Here is a 15935-nt window from a genome sequence, read left to right as displayed (position 1 = left end):
CCGGCAACAGACCACCAAACAGTGACCATGACGTTTTTTCTGGTGCAAGTTTGGCTTTGGGAAGTGCTCTGAAGCTTCTCGATCCAACCACTGAGCTGGTCTTCACTGGTTATCTGTGAAACCCACTTTTCATCACACGTCACCTGATCTAGAAATGGTTTGTTGTTGTGTAGAATAAGAGAAGACGACACTTCAAAACGATGATGTGCAGTCAGCTCATGAGGCACCCACTTATCGAGCTTTTTTACCTTTACAATTTGCTTCAAATGCAAATGACCATAGAATGGTCAATGCTGAGTTCTTTGGCAACTTCCTGTGTAGTTCTAAGAGGATCAGCTTCAACGATCCTCTCAAATGGTGGCTGTCAACTTTTGACGTCTGGCCACTATACTCGTCCTTTTCAAGGCACTCATCTCCTTTGCAAAACTTGAATCACCACTTCACTGTACATTTGTTAGCAGTTGGGTCAAATGCATTGTTGATGTTGTGGGTTATCTCTGCTGCTTTACGACTCATTTGAACTTGAATAAAAAAGTCCCTTGAATTTACTTTTTGTCTAACATTAGTTATATAGTCTAAAATAAATAGAAACAGCAAGTAATAACTAGCAAAAAGTCATAAAATGATATATATGTAAATTACAATGATGTATAAAATAACCACACTTGAGAATGTATCCCAATATCAAATGGTAAATTTCAACAATGCAAAACCCCAATTATTTTTGCACCAACTTAATAGTTTTCACCAGCTTTTTGTTTCTAAGCAACAGAGGCTAGGGCAATGTGAGTTTGTTTTCATTTTCCCCTTGCAGAAAATCTTAACTGAATAAGTCCGTATATGTTAAAAGAAAGATATTTCATATGTAAGAGATGTATATACTTGATTCTGGTACATATGAAAATCATAATAAAATATAATTTCCTAATAAGTGTTGATGGCAAGCTATTGTGTCTGAGTCTTTACCTCTTTTCTACTAATGGGGAAATAATGCTAATTCATAGAGGGTATTGAAGATTAAATTAAATTAAAAATGAGTGGAAATCACATAAAACAACACATGAAATACTGTATATACTTATACATATACCCAATAATGTTTTAATTTCATACTTTGAAAGGTAATCCTAGGCACCATTTAAAAGTATTTCTGTGTAGATCAGCATTCATGTTGAAACTGTTCCAAAGCAAAGTGATGCTTAACATCTTAGCAGCTATAACTTTTTCTAATATTATGTACCTGCTTAGAATGTATTTTATTTCTGAAAATCAAAGAAGTAGGAATCCACCTCTAAAAATCAGATCAACCCCTTGCAACTCCGTAACATAAAACCATCAAGATGGTGTGATGGTTAAGCGTATTTGGTAAGATTTCCATTTTGACAAGTCACACTATTCTCTCTCCACAAGCTACCCAGTGACTTGGTTATGCCTATTAAATCAAAGAAATTATTAGATGCACTACAGAACCTGATGGAAAGTGACAAAAGGATAGTCCAACCTGCATGCAAAACAGAAATTTTTTTTTTTCTGGCATTTCCATCAGAACCCTGCCCTGCCAGCTTTGTGTTACATTCACATTGGTATTCTCTGAAGCCAGATAAGACGTTCTCAAATATCAAACTTCATACCTCCCAAAGTGGACTGGGTCCCTGCCATGGCTACCCCAAACAGAAAACCCTGTGCTTCTTCCAGTATATTCAGATAGAACCTTTGTCTTAGCAGAGGAACATATGCTCATTTAACTACAGACTGGAACCCTCAATTGACTGTGTTAGAATTTTAAGAAATTACAGCCAATCTTGCTTGAAAAAAAGGGAGATTGGGTTTCCTGTGGAGAGTTGGGAACCCAAGGATCATCCCTCTGTCCACATTTTGTAGAACCCAAGTGTTTTACCCTTTGAATAGCCTTTTCTCTCAAGGGCTAGACATTGCAACCCTTGGTTTCTATTTTCTCTGGCAGCAAAACAAAGATGAGCAAAGGTCATCCCTGGCTTGTAGTGAATGATCACACCAACATGGAGGTACAAATCTAGGCATTCTAGGAGCAGTGAAGGCATTCTGCCCTCCACATGTCTACCAGCCTCTTCCCCTTCTGGACTTCTTTTGTAATTAGCCATCAAATAAGTTTTTTTTTTTTTTCTTTTAGAATATCTTTTTTTTTTCCATTTATTTTTATTAGTTGGAGGCTAATTACTTTACAATATTGTATCAAATAAGTTTTTGAATGGGACTGCAATTAAATAACATTTGGTCTTTCATGCCCCTATGGGGCAAGAAGAGCTTACTTTTGTTTTGATTCTAGGTATATAAAAGAAAATTCACTGAACTTAAATATTTACAAAAACATACTCAGTGCCAGAATGGAGCTACAATGGTGAACTGAACAAATAAGATTCTTATTCTTAGAAGATTATTGTCAGCAACTACCCTAGAGACAAGGATTGTCATATACTTAAGACCTTTTATCTTGCCTGGTCTTAAAAATCAGACATTATGATTAACACAGTATGTTTAACCTTGTTATTCTTCTAACATGTAACCATGGCACCCAAATGAGCTTATAAATATAAAAACGGAAACAAAATAACAGTCCAAAGAGCACATTACAAATGAACACATTCTACTCCTTATTTCTTCCTAAGTTTGACTGAACTCACCCAGCAATTCTTTTTCTAGGAAACTTCCAAGGTTTGTCTTAAGAAAACCATCATTAAAGAACAACAGCGTTTCAGCCCCTAGCCTCTCTGAGAAGTTTCCATGGACATAACTGGAAGCACTTCCTACATTCGATTTCCTACATTCTATTTCTCAAGTCTACACTCACACTTACCCAGGGAATTCCCCTGCCCAGCCCCCCTATACACACAAAGACAAGGTCCTTCTCATGTAGATCAGCTCAACCCTTTGCCAGGACCAGGTGTGTGACTTACCAGTTCATTCCCTTCCAGGCAGATGATGGAAAGTTCTCCCACTCTGCTGCTAACGCTCAAGGAGCAACTTGGAAGCATGGTGGGTAGAATAAGCTTATTTCTCCACGTTGGCCTGTTTCACCTCGTTTACATGTGAACAACCAATACAATGACATCAGAAAGACAATTTATACTATTCTTTATTATAGGAATTATGTTACTTCTGCATATACCTAACCCGTGTCTACTTTGCTGCCCAATCCTAACTCAACAGTCACCACCTTCAAGCTTAAACTACATCAGAGGTTGTGTTACACAGCATCAACGTGACAATACATGTATACTGTAGCCCCTGAAACAGGCAAAGCCCACAGTTTTCATACGCTTGCCTCGCAGTTTGATTCCAGCACAACTGCTCCCACTTCATACTCTGAAGACCTGTAATGAATTATTTTCACCACACACAACAATAGCCCAGATATAGTCTTAATTCACCTTCATTATAATATATAGCTTTTTGTGCCTAGTCCTATTCTTTATCCCCATGCTTTCCTTCTGTTTTCTATCATTTGTCACTGATTTAGAGAGACAAAGGCAGAATATTATGTAGTTACTAGAACTATGAACGTTCCCTTGGTGACATACAAAGATCCACATTTTTGTCCAAGGAGATTATGGGTGAGCCTTCCTTTCAGTGCATTTGTTTTACATTTTTCTTTGTATTATTTCCAGTCTCTACCCTGATGTCACAGTCCCTGTTCTAATCCAAAGACAAACACATATCGATGCTGAATATATTACCGTGGCCTGAAGTTTGCCAGGCAGGGCATCTTTCTATTGAAGGGCAGGACTGTCAGAAGAGGTGCTAGGAAACTAAGGCAGTGCTGCAAAGATGCTGGGAAAAGGCAAGATGGGAAGGTCACCACAGGCAAAATCCATGGCTTGCCTTCCTTGTCCCTGAGAAAGGAACAAACGTTCAGGATGGATCTGAGATCTTCACAATGACTCTGTGAGGTAGGAGAGGATGCAGTTACTACACCCATTTTCCCATTGAGGACACTTGAAATTTTTCAAAGCCTGGGATGTTCAGACCTGAATGTAATGAATGATATGCAGATGTGTGACCTGAGAAGCGAGTTCATCAACTTTGTTTCATTTGAACATGAGAAATACCTTATAATCTATGTACTCTTCTCTCCACAGCTCTGTGAGAAATAACTGGCTGGATTAAGGCCATTTCAGTATCTTCACCCATGAAGTGAAAATAGAAACAAAGGTTCATAGGTTTCTGATCCTGCTATTTAGAGAAAAGGGCAGGACTAGGACACAGGTATGCTTAGAGTCTGAGACAGTGACTTGCCCAGGTTGTGCTCAGAGAGGGGACAGCCACTGTGGGTGATCTGGGCAGTCAGTGACACATTTCTCCAGCTGGGAGGTCAGAGTGCTGGGGTCAAACATGGGTGCTCAGAGGTGGCAAACCTCAGGTGAAGCATCCTCCTGCTGGTGTTGGCACAGTAACCAGCTCTGGACACAGACAGGATTCTTCTGGTTATTGGTAAACCTGACCCAGTGGGTTTCCTGAAGGTGAGATCTACTTTATTATCCTGATTTATGGCCTTGACACAGATGTGGACAAGGGGTGTGACCTGCAGAAAGGACTGTCCTGATCCTTAGGACTACCCTGATCCTCACCAAAAGCCATGTTGTATTTCCCACAGGAGTGTCATGCTCCTCTGGCCAAGCCTTGGGTTTTTAACATGAGTGGCTTAGTGGGAGACATTGGCCCAGGAGTGAGACCACTGGGTCATGCAGTGGAATCCCTGCGTTCCAGGCTCAGTTCAGTTCTCTGGGCAGGATCACCTCACCAGGGGCAGGGTCCTCCCTTCAGACCCCTGCGGGCCAGGTGACACTCTGAGGCCTCTGGCTAAAACGGTGGCTCTCTTAGTCCTCCCCGTCCAGAGAGCAGATGGCCAGGGGAGCAGTGTTGTTGGCTCCAATGCTGTAGCAAGGGCTGAAATAGGGCAGGAGGCGCCCAGGGAAGGGGTAGTGGGGGAAAGTGAAAATGTGGGAGCCATTGTCAGTCACGTTGTAGAAGGAGATGTCATGAGCCTCATAATCCAGGAAGACTCCCACCCGGCGGGGAGGGACGGGCAAGGATAGGAGGGGGTACTCGTCAGTGCCTGCCCGGTACTCACTGCCCTTCCTCAGCCTGATCACCCAGAATCCATAGTGGGGGGATAAGAAGACCACCTCCTTCCGGTCGACGTTCTCCTTACACACGCCCAGGCCCCATTCGGACCTGTCTCCCACCTCTACCTCCCAGTAGTGCCGGCCTGAGGAGAGGCACTGACTGCCCAGGACAATGTTGTAGCGGTAAAATCTTTCAGGGTTGTCAGGCAGCTTCTGCTTGGTGTCTCCATAGCGCACACATTTCCTGTCCTCAGACACGATGAGGCGAGAGTAGGCAGTGTCTGGATCCAGCCGCACATCCGCTGAGGAAAAAAGGTCTTGGTTGGCGCCCTGACACAGAGGGAGGTGGCCTGGGTGACCTCTCTGTGACAGATACAGCCACGGGTTTCCTCCATGACGGGTGAGGGTGAGGACAGATGGGGCATCCAGAGGACACTGGGAGATTTCATTCCTCGGGGAGGGGTCCCACTCCCCACTCACCGCAATTCTGCCCTGCGCTCATTACCTGCATATGTCTTCAGGATCTCTCTGAGCCCCAGCACACGGCAGTCTGTCTTCAGCTCTAGGGAGACTGGTTCTGGTCTCTGCAGACGCCAGGACTTGCTCCTGGTAGATGGGGAAGGCCTTGGGGTCAGAAGTCCTGGCTCTGCCAAAGGGTGGGGCCTTCCCTTAGTACAGAAAGGGGGCTTGGCCAGGGATGGAGTCAGTGAGCTGCCCCTCCTCACAACAGCAGGCAGAGCAGGGAGGTGATGATTATTTGACTGGGCCGAACAGTCTATGGCACAGAGAGATAATCACATTCCTGGGCCATGGGAAGGGTTAGGTATGACTCTGACTTTGGGAGAGGCAGAGGTGCACAGCAGAGAAGGGCTGGCACGCAGACTCAGAGGACCAACGCTCATGCAGACACCTGCAGGCCACTCCCTCTCCTTGGGCCACCTGCTCAGGCCACCACACATTTTATAGCTCTCACCGAAATTCTTATTGGTAATGGTTGAAATGAATTTGACCAAGTAACAATACAAGTTAGAAAAAGAAAGATGTTCAAAGCTTCTTTATCCAATACAACAGAATAGGGAGAAGTTTACAGACCAGCACCCACTTTTCTGTAGGTACTTGGTCTACGTTCCTTCCCCATTTCTAGCTCTGGCCAGGCCCCACTATCCCAAAGACGGAAACATACCTGTTTAAGACTTCCTGAATACCCTGGAAGGAGAAAAAGAAAGACAGCACATGAGTATGCCCTATTTCTCAAAGGGACCAGACAGACACAGAGGTGTCTCTATGGAGAGGGAGGCAGAGAGCTGGAGAGGAGGCATGCCGGGGTAGAGGGGAGGAGCCTACAGGAGTGGGCAGGGCAGACCTAGCCCTCTTGCCAGACTGGCAGACCTCGGGCTCCATCCCAACTCTCTGGCCAGAGGGGAGGAATAGGTATGAGGCAAGAGCTGCCCAAACAATGCCCATCTAGGAGGCTGCGAGGCCATTCACCAGACCAGGGTATGGGAACAACCGGTACTGGTGGTGGGTAACAAGATCCGTGCTGGCTGGCTGAGTGCTGAAAGGCCCTACTGAAGACTAGGCAATCCCCTCTCTCAGAATGCCAGGCTACCTTCAGCTCTGGCTCAGACTTCCCAGGAAAACCTGCTCCTCACCTGCAGCATCCAGCGGATAGGCCTCTGAGACCTCTCTTCCAGCTCTGCGATCATCCTCCACAGGACCCGGCTCTGCTGGATGAGTGCCTCATGATTTAACTCCAGTTTCTGCATGGTCTCCCCTTCCTCCTGCTCCAGGCTGGCCAGAGCTGCAGCGGCCTCCACCTCCAACCGCCGGCCTGGTGGCTGTTTTTTCTTCAGTAATCGCCGATATTTTTCAAACTCCCATATGATGCTCTGCTTTCGGGTTTCCACCTGTATCTGCACAGCCAGGATCCGAAATCAGCACAAAAACCCCCAAAAGTTAGTAGAAGGAAAGAAATCATAAAGGTCAGAGCAGAAATAAATGAAAAAGAAATGAAGGAGACAGTAGCAAAGATCAATAAAACTAAAAGCTGGTTCTTTGAGAAGATAAACAAAAACTGACAAACCATTAGCCAGACATCAAGAAAAAAAGGGAGAAGACTCAAATCAATACAATTAGAAATGAAAAAGGGGAAGTTACAACAGACAACATAAAAATACAAAAGATCATAAGAGATTACTACAAGCAACTATATACTAATAAAATGGATAACCTGAAAGAAATGGACAAATTCTTAGAAAAGTATAACCTTCCAAAACTGAACCAGGAAGAAACGGAAAATATCAGCAGATAAACGACAAGCACAGAAATCAAAACTGTAATAAAAAATCTTCCAACAAAAGGCCAGGGCCAGATGGCTTCACAGGTGAATACTACCAAAAGTTTATAGAACAGCTAACACCTATTCTGCTCAAACTCTTCCAGAAAATTGAAGAGGAATAAAAACTCCCACTCATTCTGTGAGGCCACCATCATCCTGATACTAAAACCAAACAAAGATGCCAACAAAAAAAGCAAATTACAGGCCAACGTCACTGATGAATATAGATGCAAAAATCCTCAACAAAATTCTAGCAAACACACATTAGAATCCAACAACACATTAGAAAGATCATATTTATGATCAAGTGGGCTTTATCCCAGGGATGCAAATCAATCAATATGATACACCATATTAACAAACTGAAAGATAAAAACCATATGATCTCAATACATGCAGAGAAAGCTTTTGATAAAATTCAAAACCCATTTATGATAAAAACTCTCCAGAAAGTAGGCATAGAAGGAACATACCTGAACATAATAAAGGTCATATATGACAAACCCATAGCAAACATCATTTTTAATGGTGAAAAACTGAAAGTATCTCACCTAACATCAGGAACAAGACAAGGGTGGCCACTCTTGCCACTATTATTCAACATAGTTTTGGAAGTTCTAGTCACAACAATCAGAGAAGAAAAAGAAATAAAAGGAATCCAGATTGGAAAAGAAGAAGTAAAACTGTTTGCAGGTGATATGATACTATATCTAGAAAACCCTAAAGATGCCACAAGAAAATTACTAGTGCTAATCAATGAATATAGTAAAGTTGCAGGATATAAAATTAATACACAGAAATCCCTTGCATTCTTATACACTAACAATGAAAAATCATAAAGATAAATTAAGGAAACATTTCCATTTACCATTGCAACAAAAAGAATAAAATACCTAGAAATAAACCTACCTAAAGAGACAAAAGACCTGTACGCAGAAAACTGTTAAGACACTGATGAAAGAAATCAAAGGTGACACAAACAGATGGAGAGATATACCATTGGATATATACCAATCTTGGATTGGCAGAATCTATCTATATTGTGAAAATGATTATGCTATCCAAAACAATCTACAGAGTTGACGCAATCCCTATCAAACTACCAATGATATTTTTCACAGAACTAGAACAAAAATTTTCATAATTTGTATGGAAACACAAAAGACCCCGAATAGCCAAAGCAATCTTGAGAAAGAAGAATGGAGCTGGAGGAATCAACCTTCCTGACTTCAGATTATACTACAAAGCTTGAGTCATCAAGACAGTACAGTACTGGCACAAAAACAGAAATACAGACCAGTGGAACAAGATAGAAAGCCCAGTGATAAATTCATACACCCATGGACATCTTATGTTTGACAAAGGAGGCAAAAATATACAACTGAGAAAAGATAGTCTCTTCAAGTAAGTGGTGCTAGGAAAATTAGGCAGCTGTGTGTAACAGAATGAAATCAGAATACTTCCTAACACCATACACAAAGATAAACTCAAAATGGATTAAAAGACCTTAATGTAAGACATAAATTATGAAACTCTTAGAGGAAAACATAGGCAGAACACACTCTGACATAAATCACAGCAAGATCCTCAAAGACCCACTTTCTAGAGTAATGGAAATAAAAACAAAAATAAACAAATGGACCCTAATTAAAAGCTTTTGCACAGTAGAGGAAACCATAAACAAGGTGAAAAGACAACCCTTGGAATGCGAGAAAATAACAGCAAATGAAACAACTGACAAAGGATTAATCTCCAAAATATACAAGCAGCTCATGCAGCTGAATACCAGAAAAACAACCCAACCAAAAAGTGGGCAGAAGACCTAAACAGACATTTCACCAAAGAAGACACACCGATGGCTAAGAAACACATAAAAAGATGCTCAACATTGCTGATTATTAGAGAAATACAATCAAAACAACAATGAGGTATCACCTCACATCTGTCAGAATGGCCACCATCAAAAAATCTACAAACAATAAATGCTGGAGGGGGTCTGGAGAAAAGGGAAACTCTTGCACTGTTGGTGGGAATGATAACAGCCACTATAGAGAAGAATATGGAGATTCCTTAAAAAACTACGAATAAAACTACCAAGTGACCCAAAAATCCCACTACTGGGTATATACTCTTAAGGAAACCATAACGAAAAAGACATATGTACCCCAATGTTCATCGTAGCACTATTTACAATAGCTAGGATATGGAAGCAACCTAGATGTTCACTGACAGATGAATAAAGAAGTTATGGTACATATATACAATGGTATATTACTCAGCCATAAAAAGGAACACATTTGAGTCAGTTCTAATGAGGTGGATGAACCTAGAGCCTATTATACAGAGTGAAGTCAGTCAGAAAGAGAAAAACAAGTATCATATATGAATGCATGTATGTGGAATCTAGAAAGATGGTAGTGATGAACCTATCTGCAGGGCAGCAATGGAGATGCAGACGTAGAGAACAGACTGATGGACACGGTCACAGAAGAAAAGGGTGGGATGAAGTGAGAGAGCAGCATTGAAACATATACATACCATGTGTAAAACAGATAGCCAGTGGGAATTTGCTATATGAAGCAGGGAGCTCAATCTGGTGCTCTGTGAGCAGAGGGATACGGTGGGAAGTAGGAGAGAGGTTCAAGAGGGAGGGGACATATGTATACCTATGGGTGATTCATGTTGATGTATGGCAGAAACCAACACAATATTGTAAAGCAACTATCCTCTAATTGGAAAAAAACAAAAAAGGAAATCAGCACAGATACTGGTCGTATAAGGGCCACCCAGGATTGAGGACACTGGCATGTGCATATACACACACTCTGAAATGTTTTGGTACTGTGTGCCAGGCACTATAAAGGCAAAGATAAGGATATTTTTCCTACTTTCCTGTTCTCACAGCTCCAGGACATGCTCCTTAGTCCCTATTACTAACTCTTATTGACCCCAGTAGGGCTCAGGATACTATCTTGGCACTCTATGTTCTATATTATTTTCCATTTTCAGAATAATATATTCTATTTTCAGAAGCATTACCCTTAAGCCTCTAAGACAGTGTAAAATTACACTGTTAGTTGCTTTTGTTTCTTACTGGTGTGATATCAATTCTTCATGCTGTTTTAGATTGATTCAATGTTACCTCCCGTTGATTGAGATAGTTTGATAGTTATGGGCCTCGAATTTATTTCCAAGATGATTTTCCAATATTTTAATTACTTAACTTTTAGTAAATATGCTCTAGCTGAGGAAAGAGAAACGGAAACTATACTCTACTAAGGATTAAACAAGTCATACCTCTGTGAGCTAAAGTACATGTGAGGTGTGCACTTTTCCTCTCTCACATATGAGGATGTAAGCCCAGAGGTTCTCCCTACATCACATTCAAGGAACTTATAAGCAAGTGGTTCCAAGGTGTGCTTAAAACTGCATACCTGGGACAGAAAGCTGGTATGAGGACCCCAGGTTTTCTGACCTCAAACCCCACATTCTGCCTCACAGGAATAAGGAGGGGGCCATGAGGAAGCCAGCTTCAGGACAACACAGGGACCATACAGACTCCTTTCCTCAGGGGGCAACTTGCCTTCCAGTTGGCAGTTCGTTTCCTCTCACCAACTTCCAGCTTCCAGGTCTCTTCCTGCTCTTTCCTCAGATGTTCCAGAGCCTCATGGAGTTTCCACTGAAAGAGATAAAAACCTCATAAGGCCACCTCGGGCAGCCTGCCTGGATTTCCAGGCTTCTGATAATTGGCAGGTGATGGGAAAACAAGCATCCCTCAGAGGATGGGCCAGAACGGATGCTGGGAGAAAAGAGAAGCCACAGAGGATTCCTGCCCGGATGACAGCCAAGGTCTTTCCATCCGAGAATCATTTAATCTCCCACAGTCTCTAAGTTTCTGTAAAGTAGAAGAAAAGATCTGTTTCCAACCTTGCAGAAAAGTACCTTGGACTTTTCCTATGAGTGCCTCTTTTCACACTTTCCTGCCTTGTTATCCTACAGCCTCCTAAACATTGTTATTCAAAGCGTGTCAGCAGCATCAGCATCACCTGGGATCTTGTTAGCAATGCAGGACCTTGGGCTTCACCCGAGACCTCCCTGAATTAGAATCTGAATTTTTGCAAGATCCTTACATGGTTCATATGGACATTAAAAGAGTACTATCTTAGATACTAATGCAAGAGATTACTACTGGAAAGCATAAAGTAATCTCATAACAATATTAACCATTTTATTAAAGATTTACCAATAAAACTGAGGCTTAGAGAGTGACCTATCCAAAGTTATTCAGTTGGTAAATGGTTGGGCTGGGATTTAACTTAGCTCTTTAATTCTCGTGTGTAAGGGATATTGCCTCCCTATTCTAACACCTGCAAAACAAAATAAACTATTTTTCAGAAATTCTCTTTGCAGAAGAAAACAGCTAAATCAGGGATTCATCTAACACTTTTACCTTCTAATCTCAACTTTAAGAATTAAGACCAGTAGAGGATCAATGTATCACAGAATCATTGGGATAATGATTCTGTTAAGATGTCAGCATGGACATCTAAGGAAAAAGAAGTTAGAAGTCAAGAAGGATCACTATAAAAAAGGAGCAGTGTGTGTGTCAGAGATGGCTTTCCCAAAAGCCCGCCAACAAATAAAAGGTAAGAAGAGAAAGAGCACTAGGTAAGGAGAAAGAAGACCTGAGTTCTAGTCTTTGATCTTCCTTTCACTAACTTAAGTCAGAAGGGACCCTACAACATGAGATCAATCTAACTCAATCCTAAATGACTCTGCCATGGTCCTTTCTAGCTCTAAAACCAATGATCATGATCTCAGATTTCCAAGCCTTCATGTCTGTCTATAAAATGAGGAGTTTGAAGTGACTCACCTGATATCGAAAGATTATTTGTGGCTTTGCTAGGAGTTTGCAGGTTCTGATGGGTACAGTCTTGATGACCTCATCCAAGGCACCCAGAACCCCAGCTAACCCAAACTGATCTCCCTCAAATTCTCAGTAAGGAAAGCAAGTTTGGGTTAGGCATTAAGGTCTGTGGGATCAGGAAATGGGTGGGGGTAGGTTTGGAAGTGGGAGGGAAGGAAGAAAGGTCATAAAAGCAAGGAGACGTGCAGCTCACTGGATCAGGCACCCAGGACCTGGTGGTGTGAGAAGTCAAAGGAATCAGTTCTCATCTTGTCTCTGGGGCTCCCTCTCAAGTTCTTGATCTAGAGATAGCAAAGTGAGGGGCAGAAGAGAAACTGGATTGGGGACGGGGGCTGGCCTCCATCTCTCACCTTATAATCCCAGGCGACATCCTCCATGGGCACAACATTGTGGGCCTGATGCTCGGGGGACCGGCTGCAGGCCTCGCACATGATCAGGCCGTCCTCTTTGCAGAACATCTTCAGCTGTTCTCTGTGGGGCTCGCACACGTCACCCCTCAGCCCCATTCCCGGATGCAGCCCCAGCCGGCGGACTTTTTCCACAACATTGGCCAGCTGCCAATTAGGCCGCAGGTTCCTGGGCTGGATGGGAGCCCGGCAGAGGGGACACGAGTAACCCCAGTTCTGGGATTCTCCTGGGACCTCCCAGAGTCCTGAGAGACAGCTGTGGCAGAAGCTGTGGCCACAGTCGATGCTCACAGGCTCCTTCAGGAAGGTCATGCAGATGGGACAGGCCACTTCTTCTACTACAGCTTCCATCAGTGCTGAGGGATCCATGGTTCCTGCCACACCCTCCGCAGAACATGAACAAAACCAGGTGGAGGCACTGAAGGCTGAGAAAGAAACAAACACAAATAAGAGAAAAGGGAGCAGAAGAGCAGCGGGAGCAGTGATAGGAATGGGTAGTGACTGAAAACAATAACTGCCTCATTTGGATCTTTTATGGTGGTGGTTTAGTCACCAAGTTATGTCTGACTCTCTGTGACCCCATGGACTGTAGCCTGGCAGGCTCCGCTGCCCATGGGACTTCCCAGGCAAGAATACTGGAGTAAGGAGCCGCTCCCTTTATGGACCGTGTGTAATAAGCACTCGCCTTCCCAACTGAATCTGATTGGGTCACGTTTCTCACATCACAGAAGGGGCATCTGGGGGTGCCTGAGAGTTGGGATGTTGAGAATTCTCAGTTTCCATTCGCCTGATTATCTCTGACCTCCCCGGGGTTCACTGGCCAGACCATTCTCACTCTACCTCTATCATGCTCTGCAGAATAACACTATTCCTCTTGAACTTGGGTGAATTCAAGAGAACTTAGCCATGTGGTGTTTCAGTAGCCAAACTAAAGCCAGAAATACCCCCAGCCTCACTCTCCAGGATGTTTCTATGTGTATTTACGTCAAGATGCAGAAAAGTTAATATGCCAGAAGCCCATTGCCTATAGGCTCATTTTGTTTCCTTGTGATGCACACTGAAGTATAAGGTATAAGGAAACCAACAATACTTCCCCACCTTCTGTAAACCTCTGCCCACTTTTCCAGTACTAACATCCACTAAGATGCCAAGACAATCTCCTCAGTGATATGTTAGAAGCAGATATGGACAAATAGCCCTTGGAAGATAAAAACAAAGGTCCTCTGATGATAATTAAACCCATTATTGATGAATTCACTACTCCAGCAAGAAACCTGAGATTTCTGCCCAGGCTCTATGTGTGTACAAAGGAACAGTGGTAGCCTCTTGGTACAGTTGGCAATATGTGTTTGTTCACTGTGCAAGCGTGTATTACCCGCTAGTCTATAAAGGGAAGAGCCCTGATGGTCTTAGTCACCATTGTATCCTGAGGATCTAAATACTGCCTGCCATGCAGTACTGCTGAATAAATACATGACCTAGACATAGAAAATAGCTCCTAAACCCAAAATGCTTTTACAACTAGTTAGGGAGTTGAGAGCATACTATACATTTGTAATAATAGCAAACACTCCTTGAATACACTATATGCCAGGCACTCTTATGAGCATTTTAAATGAACTGACTCAAATGTATTTCACAACCCTAAGTAGAAATCATTACTCTACTCTTCTCATATTACAGATGCTTGGTCGTGGGCTCCATCATTCTATCCTGGGCAAAGTATCTAACCTCTCTAACTTCAAGGATAATAAAAATTCAAGAGGAGAGAGAAATCAGGTGGTTTAGGGTAGCTCAGTAAGGCTTCCTGAATAAGTGGGGCAATAAGTAGATTTTGAACGACTGTTACAGGCAATCAGCAGGTCTTGCCTTCTCACTGGCCTCCTTGCCTCTTGCTTTTCCTCCTCCCACTGATACTACCACACTGTAGGATCAGTATCATAAATGCTTGTCTTACTGTCACTGACCTACCGAACAGCCTATCCTGGTTCCCCAGCCCTCAGTCCAACAGGAAGCTCCCTCTTGACCCTGAAACAGCCCTGTCAAGCAAAAGGGGAAACTTCCACACTTTGTTGCAGAAAGTGGAATGGACTCCCCCATGTCCATTCATTCCACTCCACTCGGATTCCTCCTGTCCCTCCAGCTTGAAATGACCTCCAAATTCCTGCTCTGAATGTCATTTGACATGTATGTGTCTTACTTCCCACAGTACAAGTTTCACGAGGATAGGGACATAGTCTGTTTACTACCATATCCTCAAGGCCAAAAACAGTGCTCAAATATTTTTGAATACGTGAGAATTAAATGTAAATGTTGAGGTCCAGCTGATAGAAGGCTGTATATGAAAGAAATGTCAACATCCTCATCTAAAGCGGAGGGGGCACCAAGAGATACCAGCTACACAACAGATATTGATATCTATGATTTAAAGCTACAGTGGACCAACAAATGAATAAAAATAGTTACTGAAAACTGAGAAGATGGTAGCAGAAGGGAAGTCGGGTAAATACCAAAATGATAAATCAAGAAAATAGGATGGAAGAATATTATTTAGAGAGACATAAAAAGCTCTAAACATAAAAAAGTTAAGTGATGGCCTCTGCAAGTCTCTGCAAAAAAGGATTTAGGGATAGTAACTATTGCCTTATTATTTTGTTTTTATTTTACACAAATTCCTCGGACAAAACCTTAATTATCAAAAGTTTAATTGCTTCAACCTTGCGTTTGGCAGAGCCCCGGGCCCTCAAGGAAAGACATTTGAGGGGGAAGGGGGCGGAGCCTGAAAGAGACTCGAGAGGTGGGGCCAGAGAGGGAGGTGGGGAGGCGGTGACCTCCGCGATTCGGGAGCAGAGGGGGATGGTAACTTCCGGGCACAGGATGCCAGGCAGAGCCCCAGGGCACGGGGCGGGTGAGGGCAGAGTAAGGCTGATCGCTTGCAGGACCTCTGAAGAGGCACAGTTGTCTACCCACCTCCCTCGTCAGCCGGAACTAGGGCCCCGAGGCGGAAACTGAAAATGGAGACGCCCAGTTGGTTCCCATGGTCGAGTCTCCGCAGCGTCCGAAGCGCTTGGCCCCGCCAGAGCGGCACTTACCGCTGGCCCGGAGACGAAGACCCCAGCAGCGTCCACCTCCTCGGCCGCCTTTCCCGCAGCGCCCTGAGG

The 15935-nt window shown here is 43.2% G+C and overlaps 1 protein-coding gene across 2 annotated transcripts; it reads right to left on the bottom strand.

Moving 5' to 3' along the window:
- Positions 1-3094: 3094 nt before the first annotated feature.
- On the bottom strand, positions 3095-15935 carry TRIM68 (tripartite motif containing 68). 2 transcript variants are annotated; one of them, XM_061148880.1, is made up of 7 exons: positions 15867-15935; positions 12718-13199; positions 11024-11119; positions 6755-7015; positions 6286-6308; positions 5608-5708; positions 3095-5404 (listed from the first exon to the last, which is right to left on the bottom strand). In XM_061148880.1, exons 2-7 carry the CDS (start codon positions 13141-13143, stop codon positions 4854-4856), a joined length of 1458 nt encoding a protein of 485 aa, XP_061004863.1. In that variant the 5' UTR covers positions 13144-13199; positions 15867-15935; the 3' UTR covers positions 3095-4853. The 2 variants fall into 2 exon arrangements, with proteins under 2 accessions (XP_061004863.1, XP_061004873.1); XM_061148890.1 differs by having other exon boundaries at positions 15745-15878.

Source organism: Dama dama, chromosome 1, assembly GCF_033118175.1.
Source record: "Dama dama isolate Ldn47 chromosome 1, ASM3311817v1, whole genome shotgun sequence".
Classification (NCBI taxonomy): domain Eukaryota; kingdom Metazoa; phylum Chordata; class Mammalia; order Artiodactyla; family Cervidae; genus Dama; species Dama dama.
This window is presented reverse-complemented; position numbering and strand designations above follow the sequence as displayed.